The 19,213-nt window shown below is 46.1% G+C and overlaps 1 protein-coding gene across 3 annotated transcripts; it reads left to right on the forward strand.

Annotated features, from left to right (window-relative positions):
• The first annotated feature begins 599 nt into the window (after positions 1-599).
• Positions 600-18,610, forward strand: Mylip (myosin regulatory light chain interacting protein). 3 transcript variants are annotated; one of them, XM_058582405.1, is made up of 8 exons: positions 600-862; positions 1,592-1,779; positions 1,973-2,163; positions 12,506-12,691; positions 13,836-14,033; positions 14,437-14,601; positions 15,481-15,901; positions 17,056-18,610. In XM_058582405.1, the coding sequence occupies exons 2-8, from the start codon at positions 1,762-1,764 to the stop codon at positions 17,143-17,145; spliced, it is 1,269 nt and encodes a 422-aa protein (XP_058438388.1). In that variant the 5' UTR covers positions 600-862; positions 1,592-1,761; the 3' UTR covers positions 17,146-18,610. The 3 variants fall into 3 exon arrangements, with proteins under 3 accessions (XP_058438388.1, XP_046309425.1, XP_046309426.1); XM_046453469.2 differs by lacking the exon at positions 1,592-1,779; XM_046453470.2 differs by lacking the exon at positions 600-862 and having other exon boundaries at positions 1,051-1,779.
• Positions 18,611-19,213: the final 603 nt, after the last annotated feature.

The following is a 19,213-nucleotide window of genomic DNA, read 5'->3' on the forward strand; positions in this document are numbered from 1 at the left end:
GTCAACTGCAAAAACTTTTATACGCGGACTTTGTTTTTTCAATGATGAAGTCCTGAACTAAAGAACAAGTCTGCCTTCTAAAAATCCACTGTGGATAATCCCGGTGGAAAATAGTTTTCTTTAGGCTTTGGGTTGCTCCTTTCTCCTTTTGCAACCGAAATGCGTTCTTGGAGTGACCCCACGCTACTGGAGAAGAGTGGCAGCTTGGAAGCGTTTAATTATCTTAAATTCAAGCGCCGACAGGGAGGAGTCCCCGCCTGGAGCCCAGGACGAGAGCTCGCTCCGGGCAGCGTCGCCCAGCGGGCAGAGGCAGCGGGTGTGTTCCGGGGCCTCCCTCCTCCCTCAGCTCCTGGCGCCCACAAGCTGCCACCTCCCCAGGCGGCCCGGGGAACTCAGCCGGCTCCGGGAGGCGGGGCTGCAGTGGAGCGGGCGCTGCTATTAGCTGCTAGGGCGGCGGAGGAGGGGCAGGGATGCCGTGATTGGCGGGAGCGCGAGCCGAAGGGGGCGGGGCCGCTATATCTGAGGAGTCCCTGTCGCGGCGCAGGCAGTTGGGCTGCTGGAGTGCGGCGCCGCCAAGGACCGGGGAGCCAGCAGCCGGCTGGGCGGGCGAGGGGGTGGCGGGGACGGGAGCAGCGGCCGCGGGGTGCAGGGCCGGTGTCTGCCGGGCTGCAGCCTAGAGAGGGCCAACCCTCGTCGAGCCCGGGACTGGGTTCGAGCCTTGCAGCTCCGCGACACCAAAGAGGAGGCGGCTGTGGCGGCAGCAGCGGCCCCAGCCATGCTGTGCTATGTGACGAGGCCGGACGCGGTGCTGATGGAGGTGGAGGTGGAGGCGAAAGCCAACGGCGAGGACTGTCTCAACCAGGTGAGGACTGGGGGCCCCGGCCCGCACCCCGAGGCCGAGGGGCCTCGCAGCGTGTCAGGCGCCCGGTGCCTGCCAGGGGCCCCGCGGCGCTGCAGCGGCGGCCCGGGAGAACGCGCCCCAGGCGCCCGGCTCGAGCCGCCTCCTCCCCGCGGGCGTGGGGCGCGCCGGGCGCGCATGTGGGGCACGGAGGACGCGCGCGCCCGGGACCCCGGCGCCGCCGGGGTCGCGGGTACAGCCGGGAGCTGCCACCCCGTCCCCTAACCCGTTACTTTCCCCAAACAAGGTGGACCGGCACACCTGCTGCAGGTGTGCGCGTGATGCCGCCCACGGGTCCCCGCAGGGCCTGGCAGCGCCACTCGTGTTCCAGGATAGGGTGGCTCGAGGTAGTCTTGGGTCCCGGGCTTTCTTGGCAGACAAGCCGGGTCCTTGTCTCATTCTGCTTCTCCAAGGGCCGGTTCACCTGCTTCGGATTTGCGGGGGAGAAAGGACTTGGAGAGGTTTGGGCTGTCTACTGCTTGGTTGTCTTCAAGCATGTGATTCGGTGAGAGTGAAGAAAGGTGCCCTACAGTGTATGAATGGTTGGTATGACAGACAGAGCCTTTGATCCCTGTGAAACACCCTGCCTTCAAATCCTTGAGACCTGAGATGTTTGGAAAACCGCTTAGCTGGAAAAAGCTTAGCTGACACTTGTGGCGTCTTTCCTCAATGTGTTTGTTTTTTGGAATCCAGATGGTTAAAATTGTCCAGATAATAAAGCTGCCAAATCAGCTGTGCAGATTGTGCTGGTGGAGGGAATTCCAGAGATCCGATTAAGAGGGAAACTACCCTGTGGCTGCCCCTCCTTCAGCCTTTCTACACGGCTACTTTGGGGGACTCCTTTTTCTCTACTGCAGTCAATCATGCTGTTGATAGTCAAGGTAGGACAAGCTTCCATACCAGAGCTAGGTTTCGACATCAGATTTAGAATTTTGTTTCCCCAGTTTACACGGGGAATTGTAGCACCGTTCAACTTTGTAAAAATCATGGGGCAGTCTTGGATACAGACAGCCCTTGGGTCTGCTCTAACTGTGTACCATTTGCTCATCCATGCTGCATTCATTTTTGTTTTAGGTGTGCAGGCGATTGGGAATCATAGAAGTTGATTATTTTGGACTGCAGTTTACGGGTAGCAAAGGTGAAAGTTTATGGCTAAATCTGAGAAACCGGATCTCCCAGCAGATGGATGGGCTAGCGCCCTACCGGCTTAAGCTGAGAGTCAAGTTCTTCGTGGAACCTCATCTCATCTTACAGGAGCAGACGAGGTAAAGTGAGGCTAAAGTAAACCAATGTCAAATACACCTTTGATTCCTTTTAGAAGGGATCATTGCATCCTCCCAGAGATGTCCCCCAGCAAATTTGTGTTACCGAACACTGAGTTCTTCATAACTTAAGTTGGTTTCCTGTATTATACTCTATTTGTTGAGGTGAAGAGGGGGCTGCATAGTTGGCCTGGGTGCATTTTCCAATTCTTGTTTTGTTTTTGTTGTCTTTATAAACTTACTGGGAGAAAGGGGTTGAAATCTTAACAAACAAACAAAAAGAAACAGCTCTGAGACTGACTTCCTGATAGCAGCATCTCATGCCCTATAGTAACCTCGCCTGAGTGGTGTTATTACAGGTCACTGTAGACTGCTCTAACCGAAAGCAGGAAACAGTTCCTCTTGGGTTACTTAAAACTTAGTCAACTTCTTCAGCCTAGTATCAGATTACAGTATGTAGCAAAGAGCTCTGGCTTCATGCAGAATTTTAAAAGTAAGTTTTATGAAAACTTAATAAAAGAACTCTTTGAAGGCCAGTAACTGAATTCCACCCCACAGATAGATTAAATATGTCTGTTGTTTAGACTGTTGAATTTCTCTGTTGTTAAAAAAATAAACAATAACCCCACCAATAGTGGCAGACTAAAGCCTGAGGTCTCCTTTTTCAAACAGATACTGTGTTCCCTCTGGACTGATACTTTTTCTTAAAGATGTGCCAGACAAGGAAAGTGATGTTTAATATTTACTGCTGAAATGCCAGAGACTTAAATCTTACAGCAGCATGTCAAGTAAAAGAAAATGACTGCCTTCAAAAATGTAGCGAACTTTGGATCTAAGCACCAGTGTTTTTCATAATCCTTTGACTTGGAAATCTGCCATGCATGTGAAAAATGTGATTCTGAGAATTTTGAATAATGATGAGTGAGCAAAATCCCCTAGGAGTTTTTAACATGTCTTTTTTTGTTTGTTTATTTGTTTGTTTACCAAAGAACTGATAGAAATGTTTTATAATTATTAATTTGAATTTGAAATCTCTTCTTTGCCTTGCTATGGAGCTTTAAAGATAGACGAAATCTTTAATTTACTTTCTGAAGGAAGCTAGCATTTTGAATTCTTAGTGCTTCTTAAAATATCTCACAAAATATTCAAGTCATTCTGTGTTTAACAATGTTTTAGTTGTCTTTATTAATCAGAATTTTTTTATATAAAGCTAATTGATGAAAGCTTGTACTTTACACTTCATGACTTGCAGTTGAGTAAAAAAAAATTTAAAAAAACATTGGATTTTTCATTGTATAGTCATATTTTGATTTTGCAGTTACTTCAGGGTCTCTCTATGACCCTATTTTGATGACACAAATTGAGTTTTTATATCGGAGGACCAGATACTTTATTTAAACAATGGAAGTGATAATAGCATAATACATTTGTACTATGAAAGCATTCATACTGTATAATTAAGTACTAGGTGGTCTCTACTAGGTCTTTCCTGTAATTGGGTCAGTACAATGATCAAATCCATTTTATTCATGCAAGAAAGAGAGACATTTTATGAATTAGAACTTGAATCAAATTTCCTCTCTTGATTTTTCTTTTCTTGACTCAATTGACTTTGACTCTTGAAATTTATAGCTAATAGCACTCAAAGAGTATGTCTAGCTAGTTTGACTGAGTAATTTTAATTGATTTTATTTCCTTTTTCAAATCCTATTGAAAGGTTAGTGTGATATAAACTTTCAATTTGCTTTTTAATATATTAGTGAATTTTGCTTGTGTGTGTGTGTAGGATTGGCTAAAATACAAATCTCTAATAAAATGCCACCTGAGGTTTATATCACATCTGCTTTAATAACTTGATAAAGTGATTTGTAATCACCATTTGTACCTTTTAATTAGGGCAGCAGAAGTTGTACTAGGTCCAGTTTACAATTAGCATTGTTTTTACATGCATGACACTGAAGAACAAAAACACTTATTTCCCCTTAATGATATTTTAGTAAAATAAAGCTTGTTGATAAGCTTTTTGATATTCAGCTTTTGTTATAAAACTCTGTGAAAATATAATTGATGTGCTTATGTATTGAGTAAATGCAGCTGTGACAATCCAGTTATTAGAGTTGATTTTTTACTAAGTCAAGTCATGAGGGTGCATTTAGTATACCGAGAGCGGCTGGACAGTTTATTAAATGGTTCTGAAATATTCTGGCTTAGTTGTCCTTTGTGGACAATTAAGTAGGCTGCTCAGGGTAGAGCTGGCCTAACTGGAGGCAGTTAACATACTAGTCCACATCAGATTACAGTAACAAGCAGGAAGGCCTACTTATCATGGAGAGCCCTGGGACCCAGGCAGAAGCCCTGTGTTCTGGGTCCCACTGATCATTAACCACCAGGCCTGAGCCCTGCTGAAAGCCCAAGAAGAGATAGTCTCTGAATGCCTCCTTGCATAGCTTCCCCACTTTGCTTCTGCTTCGTCTGTATTATTTTCTTAATGTTGTCCTAAGTATATTCCTTTGAAGACAGAGAAAACATATCTGGTATTGGCTTGGCTTGGCAGGTAGGGTTAATCTGGTCTCTGATTTGGCCTCAATTTAGATGTGGTCCTACCCATATGGTTGTTTGCCTCAAAAGTAAAAGGAGAGTCCTGTTCAGACTAGCTGGCACCATTCAGAGATGGAGACAGCAGGTCTTTTCAGCAGATGTTTGCGGTGCTGTTGATTTAAACAAAAAGTGAAACAAATTAATGTATTCTGGAAGTAGATCTGAAATTATAACCATCGTGGAAATTTTTGCTCTTCAAAGGCTTTCATTTATTCATAACTATTCTGACTGAATTTTGCCAACATTTTCAAATCCAGAAATTAGAGAGGTTTATGCTTCATCTGAGTGTTCAGGGACACACTCTAGTCCTGGACATTGAAGTTCTTCAAGACTTCAGTGATGCCAGTTGTGTCAAGGTTGACGAGTCCCCTGTTCGGTCCCTCCTGCCATCCTGGCCTGAGCTCAGTCATTAGTGCTGCAGCTGGCAGGAGACTACACACCCCCCAGACATCCTGAGTCTTTCCTTTGTAGCATTCAGGAGCTTATAACACCGCGTTTACTTACGTGACAGTTGTTTATTGTCAGTCACTCTGATAATCTAAATTCCATTGACATTGATCAACATTGCATCTCCAGAGTCTAGCAGGTGCTAATTTATAAGACAATTGTTCAATCAGTGAATTTAGAATTTAGAAATAAAAATGGGGTTAACCAACACAAAGTTTCTTATAGATACTGTAATGCTTTTGTTTGCTTCTGTAAATAGAAAAGAATAGTTAAAGGAAATGTCACCATTAAAAAATGTCACGTGGTATTCCTTTCTGTTTAGTGATGGCATTCCTTGCCTTCCTCTTTGGCCCCCTCCACCATATTCCAGATCACCAGTTTATTGGCTGTTCGTTCCTAATCTAAAATGGACAGCCATTCCCCTGGACCTTTTCTGATGTTCAGATGTAAGATGTAAGATGTTCAGATGTAAGACGTGGGGCTTCCTTCCCTGTGTTGCCCCAGCTGGGCTCAAGCAGTCCTCCTGCCTCAGCCTCCAGAGCAGCCGGGGCTGTAGGGGTGTGCCGAGGTGCCTGGCTCAGATGAATTTAAGCTACAGCCTTACTTTATCTAATTTCAGCCAGTTTATAGTCTTAACTACTTATTAATTCAACTTTTTTTCCTGTCTTCCAACACACACAAAAAAATCACATAGACATAGAAATCTAGGAAAGATGGCATCATGGAACCCAGAGAAAATGCCATGTGACAACTGTGGGCAGATATAGAAAGTGATGACTTCAATCCAGTTCAGAGCGGAGTCTGATTGGCTCCAGCTAGTGCCTGTAAATCATGCTCGAAGCCTTTCCTAACTTGTCTGTTGGTAAAAGATGCTTACATAATCCATTGTGATATGGGTGGGTCAGTTCTGTAAGAAGCAGTTGCAGCAGTGTGTATATATTATAAAGGTGTCGTTTATGTCCTTGTATCATCCATGTACCTAAAAGTAGATAGCACTTTTTTTCTTTCTCTCTACTTTTTTCTTTTTTTTTTTCTTTTTTTTTTTTTGCATTCCCAGACACGAAACAGGCCCCAGAAAAGTAAAATTGGTAAAATCTGACATGTGTATATTTCCAAAGAAAGTATGGATTGGATTTCCGTATTCTGGCTTACCTATTCAGTTTTTTCTTTTTGCTAAGAAATGTAGGATGTTTGCATTATTACATGGTAGTTATTTAGTCAAAGAATTCCATCTGGACATCTTCGGTCTCTTTGAATTTCTGATATTTATGTGTTAGCATGAAGTAGTCAAATAACTTTCTTAAAAGGCATTTAAATTAAAATCTAATTCTTAGAAGGCACTTAGTCAGACTCAAGGTGACCCACGTGGGGCAGTGGCAGGAATAGCAGATGGACTCTTTCTCTGCTGTCCTCTTGCAGCCTGGTCTCAGCCCTCTTCCATACCAGCAACAGGACCTGGCAAGTAACTCATGATCCAAAGGCATTGAAGAGGTGATGGGTTCTGAAAGCCCCTTGGCTGGCCCTGCACTGTGGAAGAGCACTCTCCTGACCAGCCTAGGGAAGGAGGTGGCAGCCACAGCTTGCTGGACTGCCTGGACTGGTGCCTGGCAGGGACTTACTGCAAGGGAGTAAGTGGTTTCCAGAAGTCCAGGTTTGATGCTTTCCAGTGGTGGTCCTCTTCTAGTGGGGCTGTAATTGGCCTTGAAGTTGGCAGTGCCCTGTGGCTGCTCTCCACTCTTCACGGCTGCAGGGCCCGAGGAAGAACACACACCTCAGTCATCTGGCTTTGTATTTTGGGCTTTGAAAAGAATCTCCTTACGTATGAGTAGAGAGATAACTTGGTCAGTATGTGGTAATGATTTACTCATGGAGAACAGAGGTGGAGTTCTGAATCTTGACGAGCTAGGATTTTCTCAGCCTCTTTTCATGAAAAATTTCAAGCATACGAAGGCCTTCACAACCAACATTCATACAGTCCAGCCTAGACTCTACTATTAAGTTTACTATGCCTGCCTTATTGTGTATGTATCCTTTTTTTCTTTTCTTTTCTTTTTTTTTTTTTGTTCTTCTACCCATCCATCCATCTTTTTGATGCATTGTCAAAATAAGTTGTTATAAGTATACTTTCTCCTGAGTACATGACTTTCATTGACCAGCACTCCCTGTTTGCATATAGTTCTTTTTTTCTTTTGCGTGAAGTATATAAATCCTAATAATACTGCTTACTAAGTTTTGACAGATAAAACTAAGGGTATTTTAATGCTGTTTTGGATTTATTTTTTATTTTTGTATATTTATTTTTCTATTGCAGTTCTGGGGATTGAACCCAGGACCTTACACGGGCCAGGCAGGCTCTCTGCCACTAAGCGGCTTCCCCAGCCCAGTATGTGCTCTTGTGTCTCGGTCTTTTGTTTGTCATGTATTCTTTTAGATCTGTCAATATTGATGTGTGTATCAGCAGATCATCCCTTTTTATTGGTGGATGGTACTCCGTTTTACGAATGTGCTACTGTTTGTTGATCCATACTGCTATTGATGAACACCTGTTTTTCCATGAGCAAAGCTGCTATGAACATTCTAGTACAGAGTTATTTTTTTGTAGACACATGTGTTTTCATTTCTCTTGAATAAATACCTAAGAACAGAGTAGCTGGGTCATAGAGGAGGTAATTGTTTGGTTTTATATGTAACGGCCAGGCCTTTCCCCAGAGCATTCTCACTTGAAGAGCAGAGGGGACTCAGGCTTCTCCACGTCCTGGCCAGCCTTTCTCTGAGCATGTAGTGGTAGAGTGCTGTAGTTCTAATTTGCATTTCTCTGATTAATGATGTTAATCATTTTCATGTACTTATTTGCCTATCCTGAGTCTTCCTTTGTGATGTATCTATTCAAGTCATGTACCCATTCTTATTGTTGGCTTTTATTTTCAAAATGTACAATTTCTTTATGTGTTCTCAATCAGTCATTTGTCAGATATAACTTTTAAAAATATGTCTTCTCTGTGGCTTGCCTATTTTCCTATGCCTTTTGGTGAGTAGGAGTTTTTAACTGGGATGAAGTCTAATTTACCCATTTTTTTCTCTTCTGTGATGTTTGCTGACATGTCCTAAGAAACCTTTGCCATCCCCCAGTCATGAAGATTCTCTTATGCTTAGCTCTCATAGCATTACAGTTGGGCTTCTACGTGCAGGCCTGAGATCCATCTTGAACTGATTTCTGTTCTGTTCTAAGATAGAAAATGAAAAAAAAAAAAAAAAACTCATAGCAATTCTGTTTTGATTTAATAATTTAAAAATATAACTTGGCAGTTAGAGTTTGGTGTAAAATAAACTGATGTGGTTAAGTGAGTCATTGGATGGGGGTGTGGGAGGTGGGATTGCGGTGGGGTCTGACTGAGAGAGGGACAGTCTGGACACAGCCAGGGTCAGTGGTGGTTCTCAGGGAGAAATACAGTTCAGTTACTGGAAACTGAGCTTTTAAAGATAGCTACCTAGCCTCTTTTAAAGAAGTTTTTGGTTAGTTACTTAATTCTGAGTGTAATAATGCGCCTGGATGTGATTATTTTATACTTGTCCTGAGAAGCTCTTCAGAATGCTGTAATATAACTAGAGGGTGGAACAGAGTGGCCTCAGAGTAGCCTCGGCCCCAGCACACGCAGAGTCCCAATTGGGTTGTAGAAAGCTCTGCTCTGGGGACCTGGTGATTGCTTTAGGGATAGCCAGTGTTCGCAGCAGAGTTCTCTGGTTAGACACTCTTGAAAGATAAATGATTTAACTTTATTTCTTAACACTATCAAAGGCATTAATTTTAAAAGGAGGCAATTTACAGTTATTTGAAATAAAAACATAACACTGTATGATCCTAAATTAAAATCGAACATATCTTTATATTCACCCCCACCAACCTTCCATAATGCTGGAGAAGAGTGAATTCATTTGTAAACATGATGTCAGGCATGGATTAACCAGAATGTTTCACCCTGCGCTCCGAAATGTGGCCCATATATTGAAAATATCAATTTTCTTAGTGACTAGTAAAACTTACAGAATGAATTTCAAAGTAGAACACCAAGAAAATTTTTAAAATGCCATTGAGCTTCTATATTCACAGGACACGTTCACATGTGCTTGCTTGTGTCGAAGAACGTTGTCTCTTCTCAGAGGCTTTCTTTCTGTTGTGGTCTAGGGTGTCCTCTATGTTGAATAAACATGTCATCACTTTCAGTCTTTTGTTTAAAAAAAAAAAAAATCACTGCAGACATGACTTCTTTGACTGCATCTGCTTGTTTTGATGTTATTGGTAACCTTTCACCCAGTTCACCAAAAAAAAAGGAGAGGGCAAAATCCAGGAGCCAGCCAGACCTTCCAGGCCAGATGGCAGAGGGGAAGATAATGGGAGCAAAAGCCTGAGTCAAAGGCACTCTTAACCTCTTGAGCTGTCACGGAATTCCTTACTGGAAACGCGGGTCAGCTCTCCCTCCTCCTTCCTGCAGTCTCCTGATGGCTCCTCCTAGCTGCTGACCTTGGTTGCCACCCCCTCCCCCGCACACACTCCCCCACCCTGGGTACTGTCCTGAGAGTGAACCCTTGTCACCCAGTGGCCAGTTTGTGGCTCTGCTCTAAAAGCTGTAAGTTCCTTTAGAAGTGTCCATTCTGTAACCCTGGCCCAGGGCTGGGCACAGGCAGGGTGTGACAAATCTGATGAAAAGGTGGCTTTGCAGCTATGAAACGGCAAGATGCAGGAAGGGCCAGGTAGAAAGGCTGTCGACAGCAAGGAAGGCTTTCGTGCTTACCAGGTGTGCTCACGTGCAGCCTGGACTGTGTGTAGGAAACAGCGCCGCCCCCACCTTTGTCTTTTTCTGACCCATATACGAGAAAGGACCAGCATTCCTGTCAGGCTGCTGCCCTGTTGATATCTGGTCACTTACTGCTGCTTGGCCTCCAACTTGGCAGCTCTCTCTAGAAGTTGGCATGGGTAGTTTAGAAAAAGAAATGGAATCAAGTTTGAAGCTCTCCTTTTGCAGGCTATACTTTCTACTTCATAAGACAGGAAGTAGTTTCTAATTTTATACCAGGAAAATAAGTTCAAAGAGGCCTTTACGAAAGCCGTGATTGATTGAGAAGACTTGGTTGGCAGTGCTAACCTTCAAATCTTTTCTCACATAATTTCTTCTGGAACCTACATTCAGCCGGTAGTTTCCTAAAAGCGCTCCCTGATGGACAGACAGGTATGTTAGCAAGATGAAGTCTACCCAGGGCCATCTGAAAGCCCTCCGAGGGCTGGAGCAGTGCTGTGACTCAGGGTTTTGTGGGAATGCTGGGACCCGCTATTTTAAAGCCAGGTTTTGGGTTTTTTTGTGTGTGTGATTTCTTTGCCTCAGCAGGGGCCCTTCTCAGTGTAGCAGTATGTCAGAAATACTTTAAAGACTAACAGATGTTTGGGTTAATAAAAACCATGTTTACCCTCTTTCAGTGCTGTTGTGCATTCTTACTGTGGTGTCTTTACGAGGGCTTTGAGTAAGGAGAAAACTGCAGTACTTGGCAGAGTTTGATCATCTTAAATATTTTGTTATCATTAAAGGCACGAAAGATTGGATTTGAATGTTAAGGCAGATGGTGGCTCTGTCAACCTGACATCTTGGGGCTCCTCATGTTTGAAGCTCTCTTTCCTCCTCTTCCTCTGCCTGGAATGTCTCGCACAGGAGGCGTGCATGAGCAGACAGCCAGCCGTGGGGCTGGAGGAAGGCTGTCACCCTCGGTGGAGGGGGGACTGAGCTTACCTGGTGCCTAAGCATTACCAGCGGCCATGACTCACTTATTAATGGGAGGGGTTTGTGGCATTTAAGCACTTTTCAGAGGCAACCACAAGTCATCTAAGTAAGGTTAGGGCACCACATTGCTGGGGACAAATTTTGTAACTTAGGCCAACCTTTTCTATGAAAGCGTAGAGACTCTTTCCAGAATTTTGGGCAATATGAATAAAATTTTAATTTCCCAGGAGTTTGTAATCTTAATTTCCCCAGGACTTTGTAAGTGTGATGGACAAGCCTTTTGATCATGTAGACTGGTATCGTGCACAGTTAGGCCAGGCTCAAACAGAACAAAACTAAGGTTGGGACATCAAATAATCACAGATACCTGCAGCTGTACCTGTGCCTGTGGAGCTCTTTGAAGTCAACTTCGTGCAGCTGTCTAAACCCTGCCAACAGTTACCATACACCCAGCCCTGTGACAGGAAGAGATGGTGTATATCCAACATCGACCCCAGGTATCCAGGAAGAGCAGCCAGGACAGAGGGAACAGCAAGACCAGGGTTCCTAAGCACAGGAATTGTCCCTTTCCTGGGCACAGCTGCTGGAGGACATGATAACATCTGTGGCTGGAAAGCTGGGCACAGCGGAGGAGGCTGGGTTTCAGGCCACTATGGTGCTTCCTTTGCAGACAGTGGGGACCCCTTGAAGGATCAGAGCAGAGAAATGGCAGCCTGCAAGGGGGGCTGGCAGAGTCTGGAGGAGGAAGCCGTGAGGGTGGGAAGCTCTGTGGTTGAGAGCTGCGAACAGGACTGATGGCTGAGGAGGCACAAGGGACGATGGATGATGGAACTGGTCTAAAGGGCTCTCGGAGACTATTAGATAGGTGGAGGTGGGAGGTTTGGTAAATGTGAGTCTGGACCTACTGGAAGGAAGAGTGAGCTTGATTTCCAAGGAGCCGAACTTGAGATGCTAATGAACTTCCCAGGTGAAGTCTGGGGGGCAGGTATGATTCTTGGAAATGAGGGTTGTGTGAGTGAGCTGAGGCTCATTCTTCTTTAAAAATTCCTTAAGATTATATCAGAATTCATTTCAAGATAGTTTTTCTGATGAAGATTATTTATTTTAAAACAGTGCAGAAACTTGTGTATAAGTATTTTACATGTTGTGACCTGACTGCTACTGAACTTGTCTTTGTTAGATAACCTGTTTAGGTTACAATTTTTATCCAAAGAAAGTTCGTCTTAATGTTATTTTCTCTTAATGTTCATGATTAAAAGGGGCTTTATCATGGTAAGTGTATTCAGTGTGATTTTTCTAAATTGATGTTTTCTTTCCTTAAAAGGTGAGTACTTGACTGTGTAATTGCTCCACAGGTTGTATTTGTCCTTGTGTCTGTTTTCTGTGGTACTGGGGATGGGGCCCAGGGCCTCCTACTTGCCAGGCAAGTGCTGCACCGCTCAGCCGCCGCCCCCCCCCCCACCCCGCCCAGCAGGTTGGGTTTGATGTCCAGTTATTCCCCAGTCTGACCTCGTTCGAACCTTCCTTTACAGGCACATCTTTTTCCTGCACATCAAGGAGTCGCTCTTGGCAGGCCACCTCCAGTGTTCCCCAGAGCAGGCTGTGGAACTCAGTGCCCTCCTGGCCCAGACCAAGTTTGGGGACTATAACCAGAACACTGCCAAGTATAACTACGAGGAGCTGTGTGCGAAGGAGCTCTCCAGTGCTGCGTTGAACAGGTGAGGCTGCCCGGGCCAACGTGGAGGGCCCAGGCTCTCAACTTGACAAGAATATCCGAGAAGAGAGCACCTGTGGTGCAGATCATTTGTGAGGTTGCGGGGCATTGCACATTCTAGCCGGGTGTCTTCAGAAGATTCATTAGCTGTTTCTTTCAGAAATGTACAAACACAAAACAGTTTATTCAAGCAAATGCCTTTATATGAAATGTTATACATCATGAGAATTTCTTAAACATCTGGCTTTTTAAGAACTTAGGTCTCCTACAATGGAAAGTCTATCATGTGTATTGGTGTTTTGTCCATCCCTGCAAGAATGAAATCAAGAGTCCAGATGGGCATCTTAGTTACCTATTCCTGCATGACAAGGGACCCCCAAACTTGGTGGCTTAAAACAACAGCATTATCTCTGTGACTGAAAGTGTCCAGTTTGGGAATGTAGCCATGGAGCCCCTGGGTCCCAGGGGTCCTGAGCTCTCATGGGCTGCCTTCAGGCTTCTGGAGTCGAGTCCTGTGAAGGCTCAGCTGAGGGAGGACCCACTTCCAGGCAGCCCCTGTGGTGTGCTGGCCAGCCTCCCTCCCTTGCCCCCTGAGCTCAGGGAGGGCTGATCTCAGAGTGAGTCATATTTCATGAGTTCTCCGGATTCTGTTCATTAGCAGCCAGTTGTGAATCCAGCCCACACTCAAGGGTGTGAGGAGGCAGGACCACCAAGGGCCACCTGAGAGGCTCTTCTGCCACAAAGAGGCAATAGCACTCATTTCCTTCAGTTGCAGATGATCTAATCGATCCCATGTAATGCCAGAGTCTAGTGAAGCTTATGAAGTATATTAGACAAAGGCATGAGGAGGTCCACACATAAATCCTTCTTATGTATGTTTTTAGAGATTTTCCATAAATCTTTCAATTCATCCTTATCCAACATCCCCCAAAGTGTTCTCGACTGAACAGATGATGGTTTCTATCTTGAACAGTGTCTTAGAAGTATTTTATGTGGTAATTTTGCTAAATAAATGAAATATCAATAATATATAGTTGATGGTTTTGTGACTCACAAATGACGACGACATGTCCTGTACTAGTGAAGATTGTCCAGGTTGGTCTTTGGATGTGTCCCTCTGGGTAACCCCACCTTCTCTTGTTCTGCAGCATCGTTGCAAAGCACAAGGAGCTGGAGGGCACCAGCCAGGCTTCGGCCGAGTACCAGGTTCTGCAGATCGTGTCTGCCATGGAGAACTACGGCATAGAGTGGCACGCTGTGAGGGACAGCGAAGGGCAGAAGCTCCTCATTGGGGTGGGACCCGAGGGAATCTCAGTCTGCAAGGAAGACTTCAGCCCCATTAATAGGTAACCAGGCATCTGTGCGCATTGCAGCTCTCGACATGAAAACAGGAGATAGGGAGGGACGAGGCAGGCAGTCCTCTCTGAGGAAGGAGATGTTCCACTGGGGTCTTCACATTAATTTCTCAGGTCTTAATGGCCATTTAATTGGTGTTGACCCACAGTGTGTTTATGTGGTAGTGTTTTTCAAATAAGTTCACTGCCATGAAAATCTCTTCCAGTCCCACACCCAAAACCTGCTCCAGTATTTCACATTGCGGGATTGCCTTCTGGCCTGCCTGGGTGTTAGGAACAAAGGTGATGGGGTTGTTCCAGATTGAATGTCTGATTTTCCTGCTGCGTCGTGGGCAAACGGGGACCCTCCTGAGGCTCCTCCTGGGCCTGCTCACTCTGTCTTCCTGTCTCTTAGGATAGCTTACCCTGTGGTGCAGATGGCTACCCAGTCAGGAAAGAACGTGTACTTGACAGTCACCAAGGAGTCTGGGAACAGCATTGTGCTCCTGTTTAAAATGATCAGCACCAGGGCGGCCAGTGGCCTCTACCGAGCAATCACCGAGACGCACGCGTTCTACAGGCAAGTACCACGGGGCACTTGAGAGCTGGCTCTGTGCTTCGGGAACGTTAGGTGACACATGGCTTTCTGTGGTTTCATCTTGTACAAATTGAAGAAGTGGGAATGCTTTGGGACATCTTGTCTCTGTGGTCACAGTCACAATGGAGTGACTGGAGTCCTTATCAATATAGTTCCATTTCCCCACAGAAAGTGCATCCGCGTGGGCTGCGCAGCTTCTCCTACTTCTCTCCCCTTCCTCTCCTCCCCACCCCTCTCCTGAGGGGCACTGGGCACCTGGGCCTGTTCTGCCACAGCTTTATTCTTTCTTGGCAGAAGGATGACAGGTCGTCTTGCCCTCCCGGGAGAGGTCCTGCCCAGAGTCCTCACTACCGACACACTGAGGATTTTTTAATAACAATATCGATCCCCTCATTCTAAAGGGTATTTTGAAGCCAAGTTGTGATTGGACTAAAATATCCGGAAAAGTGAAGCCAAAAAAATTTAATTGGTAGAAAGCCTTAAAATATTTTATTTTAAAACAGACCTACAGATTGTGGAGCAGAATGGACAAATTGTCGGCATTTTAAACACAAAAGCAAACGCTTCAAAGACAAATGTCCTTTCTCTTCCTCAAGCTGCTGTGGACTGCAGCTCATGCCCTGGAGACAGAGCAGAGGGTCACTGCTCCGTATTGCTGGGTACTTCACAGGAGGGACTTGAACAGTACAGAGGTGGAGTCGTTGGGCTGTTTGGCACGCACAGCGAGGGAAGAACCTGCTCCCAGGCCTGCGCCAAATGTCTGTGGACACGACCTTTGTATTGGCAGCAGCGTCAGGAGGTCTGTTATGGATCTGCCCTGGCTCTTGGGCATTAAAGCAGATGTTCCATCTGTCCTCGCAGGTGTGACACAGTGACCAGCGCCGTCATGATGCAGTACAGTCGTGACTTGAAGGGCCACTTGGCATCTCTGTTTCTAAACGAAAACATTAACCTCGGCAAGAAGTATGTCTTCGATATTAAAAGAACATCCAAGGAGGTGTACGACCACGCCAGGAGGGCTCTGTACAACGCTGGCGTTGTGGACCTCATTTCCAGGAGTGACCAGAGCCCCCCCAGCTCTCCCCTGAAGTCCTCAGAGAGCAGCATGAACTGCAGCAGCTGCGAGGGCTTCAGCTGCCAGCAGACCCGGGCGCTGCAGGAGAAGCTGCGCAAGCTCAAGGAAGCCATGCTGTGCATGGTGTGCTGCGAGGAGGACATCGACTCCACCTTCTGCCCCTGCGGCCACACCGTGTGCTGCGAGAGCTGCGCCGCCCAGCTGCAGGTGAGGGGCTGGCCTGGCCTGCCTTGGCACAGCCCTGTGTGGTGAGTGCGTGCCCACCAGGGGCTGGCCAGTGCAGCGAATGCCACTTCTGCCTGGAAAGGTCGCTGTGCTTGGTGCCTGAGGGTATAGCATGCTGTTTCCACCAGCAGAATTGCTCTAAATCGCAGGCTCGTTTCAAGTTCTGGAAATGAGGTCCAGATTCCTAAGGTGATCTTCAGATCTGGCACCTAGTTGGTGGCTGAATCCAGCCTAGAACGCAGGCCGCCTCCACTGCTGCGTGCTCCTGGGGCCGGCTGACCCTGGGGGACGGTCTTCTTACTCGCCTTGTACTTCAGAAGAATGCTAGGACAGTGCAGTCCTTGCCAACCTTCCATTGCCCCGGGCGGATTATCATTCTGATTAGTGTGATGAATTTACTCTGATTACTGCCGATGTCTCTAGGGCCTTCTTGGATGGGCTCTTACTTGTTAGCAAGTCAAACTCATTTTGATATTAATACAAAAAATGAAAGGTACTCACATAGCATGTTTTTGTTCTTTTCTACATTTCCTCTTAACTTTTTCACTTGGTTCCCTTGCTCAGAAGTATCAGCTAAAGATCACTGTGGGTTTAGGTGGCCTAGCCCTAACTGTCACCTCGTCCTTTGGAAGCTGTTTCCAAGTTCCTGAAGGGCTGGAAACCAAGTCCACAGGACCATGGCGTCCTTCCTGAGAGTGGTCATGCTGCGACCATGAGTTATTTTCCCAGGCGCAGCCATGTACTGGCCTTTTTTCTGCCACATTCTGGCCCTTGTACCCAAGTCTCCCTTAGTGCTGGTGAAGGGCACGTCCTTGCTCAGGACCCTAGGAACATAGAGCTGTTGCCTGGGAGCAGACAGAGCTGCGTTCCCAGCCTCGTGGGCATCCACCTGGTCATGGTGATCCAGGGCCAGTCTGCACAGGGCCTCTTGCATGAGGTGTCATCCTCTACTCTTGGAGGGGCCACACCCTTGGCTCAGTGTGCCCGTGTAGAGTTTAGCTGGAAGACCTCTGCAGTTGAAGGCTCAGAGGTCACTGTGGTCACAACTCACTTAGAGCACTCCAGGCAGCAGGTCCAGGGCGGGCACCCAGGCCCTGCAGAGGTGTCTAACCAGTGCTCTTGGCTTCTCTCTCCAGTCGTGCCCAGTCTGCAGGTCCCGCGTGGAGCACGTGCAGCACGTCTACCTGCCCACGCACACCAGCCTCCTCAACCTCACTGTCATCTAGCCTGTCCTGCGTCCATCGACATGCCATATTTCCACGAACTGCACTATTGTAAACTATAAGAAGGACAACTGTGGAGAGAACCCCACTCCCAACCACCCATCTGCCATGCCGCATTGAAAAAACAAAGAAAAAAGAAGAAAAACCGGAACACAAGTTCTCACTCCAAAATCACATCTGTGTGCAGAACCAACACCCCCGGGGTGGGGGCCTGGAAGACTCTGGAACGTGACACATTCCTTGTCTTGCGTTTTTTTATGATCAAGTAAAGGAATAGGTAAGGTCTTCTGTGTCAGTTAAGTGGCAGCGTAGCCAAGAAGTGGGTACAAATGACCTCCTAAGTCTCCGCGGTGCATCCTGAGGGAGGCTCCCACCTGCGGCAGGCTTTGTCAGAATTAGTTTCACGAATTTACTTGGTTCTTTTTGTAAGGTCATGGAGAGCGGAACATTCTTAATAGGAACATTTTTCTTAAATAGTTGTCATTATATGTCATTTTTGTTTTTATAACTTGTTCAAGAATGACTGGATGCAGGCAGGTCTCAGAGTCCATCCCGTGACTCCGGACAGTTTGGCAGCCGAAGTGCAGGTTTCAATGGGACCGGCAACAGACAGCCGGGAGCAGCTCCGTTCTTTCCCTTCCCTGCCCGCTGTGCCCAGGCCTTTGGGGATCAGATGCTGCCAGTTTGGTTGAAGGGTCTCTGGCACAGTCAAGCACTCCTTGGGCTTTGGATTGGTGGGACATTTTAAGATTGGAAAGGGAGAGCGCTTTCCTGGACGGGGAAGCCTCGCTCACCCACGCCACGCCACGCCCCGGCACCTGCGAGGTCCTGTCTTCACTCCTGGTCCCTCGCCGCCAGCTTCACCCATGGGTGTTGCTGTGCTTGAATGATCTGAGGTCCTCAGCCTTATCATACATTTCTAGATACTGCCTCCTCCTTGTTGTGTGGTTTAGCGGGGTTTTGTTTTGTTTTATTGGGTTGTTTTTTTTTGGGTTTGCGTATGTGCTTTTTAAGTAAGTGTTTAGATCTTCTTTGGGTGGATCCCGCCATGGGGTTCTTTGGTTTCTCTATTCTTAGACATATTTTTCACTCCCACTGGGCATTTTGGAAGCTGGTTAGTTAGCAGGTTTTCAAGGATGTCAGGAAACCTACGTGACCTTATCGGGTGCAATACTAGCTGAGTTAAAGCTAGGAACTACACTGTCACTTTACTGATATTTCTGAGTATACTTTTCATATTGCCTTAATGTAGCAGTAATGTGTTTATGCATTTGTTTCTTTGCACAGACGTTTTGTCAAATATTAAAACTCTACTTTTTTATGGCACATATTAGCATTATAAGCCTTTATTCCAAGAGGTATTTATTTTTTCACTTGTAAAAAAATAATGTTTCCACATAAAGAACTCTGTTATATCCTAGAGGACTTCTGTCTTTTATATTCAGGATAATAAAGAATTTAAAGCAAATACAGTTATCATCCTAGTTATTGTCATTTAAGCCATTTTTATTCAGTTAAAAAGAAATGAGCGATAACATCGAAGTTGGTATGTAATTTGGTTCTACATGGAAGATTTGAAAATGGTTAGGACATTTGCTCTGAGACTACTCCACTTAGTTATTCTCTCACCTGTGCTTTTGGGCTAGAATCGATAGTGGGTAAAAAATTTATAATGCACACAAGGAGATGAAAAGTAAAAATTGGGCAAAGGCCTGGAAGGGAGTGGTGAGAGGGGAGGGAGGGTGAGAGGGGAGGGAGTGGTGAAAGGGGAGGGAGTGGTGAGAGGGGAGGGAGGGTGAGAGGGGAAAGGAGTGAAAGCTGACACCGCTGGGGTGGGGCCTTCTGGGGGGTCTGGGCCCCAGCAGGGACAAGTCTCAGCTGCAGAGTCCTTCATGACTGCTAGTCTGCTCTGCTGGGCCCTGACGCCCCCCACGCACCACTGTGTGCTCATCTGTTTTAGGAAATGCTCTGTGGAACAGAGAATGTGGCACTGTGTGTGTAACTGATAACTTAGGAAAGCTGGGAGGCAGGGAGATTTGTTTTCTACTATACCTATACTAAGTCAGTCTTC

This window comes from Marmota monax, unplaced genomic scaffold (assembly GCF_021218885.2).
Source record: "Marmota monax isolate L192 unplaced genomic scaffold, Marmota_monax_Labrador192_F-V1.1 WCK01_AAM20220418_F8-fsc00029, whole genome shotgun sequence".
Lineage (NCBI taxonomy): Eukaryota > Metazoa > Chordata > Mammalia > Rodentia > Sciuridae > Marmota > Marmota monax.

Coding starts and splice junctions, on each gene's coding strand:
- Mylip (XM_046453469.2), top strand. CDS start 776: ATGCTGTGCTATGTGACGAGGCCGGACGCGGTGCTGATGGAGGTGGAG. Junction 2,164..12,505: donor ATCTTACAGGAGCAGACGAG/GTAAAGTGAGGC, acceptor CTTCCTTTACAG/GCACATCTTTTTCCTGCACA. Junction 14,602..15,480: donor GAGACGCACGCGTTCTACAG/GCAAGTACCACG, acceptor CTGTCCTCGCAG/GTGTGACACAGTGACCAGCG.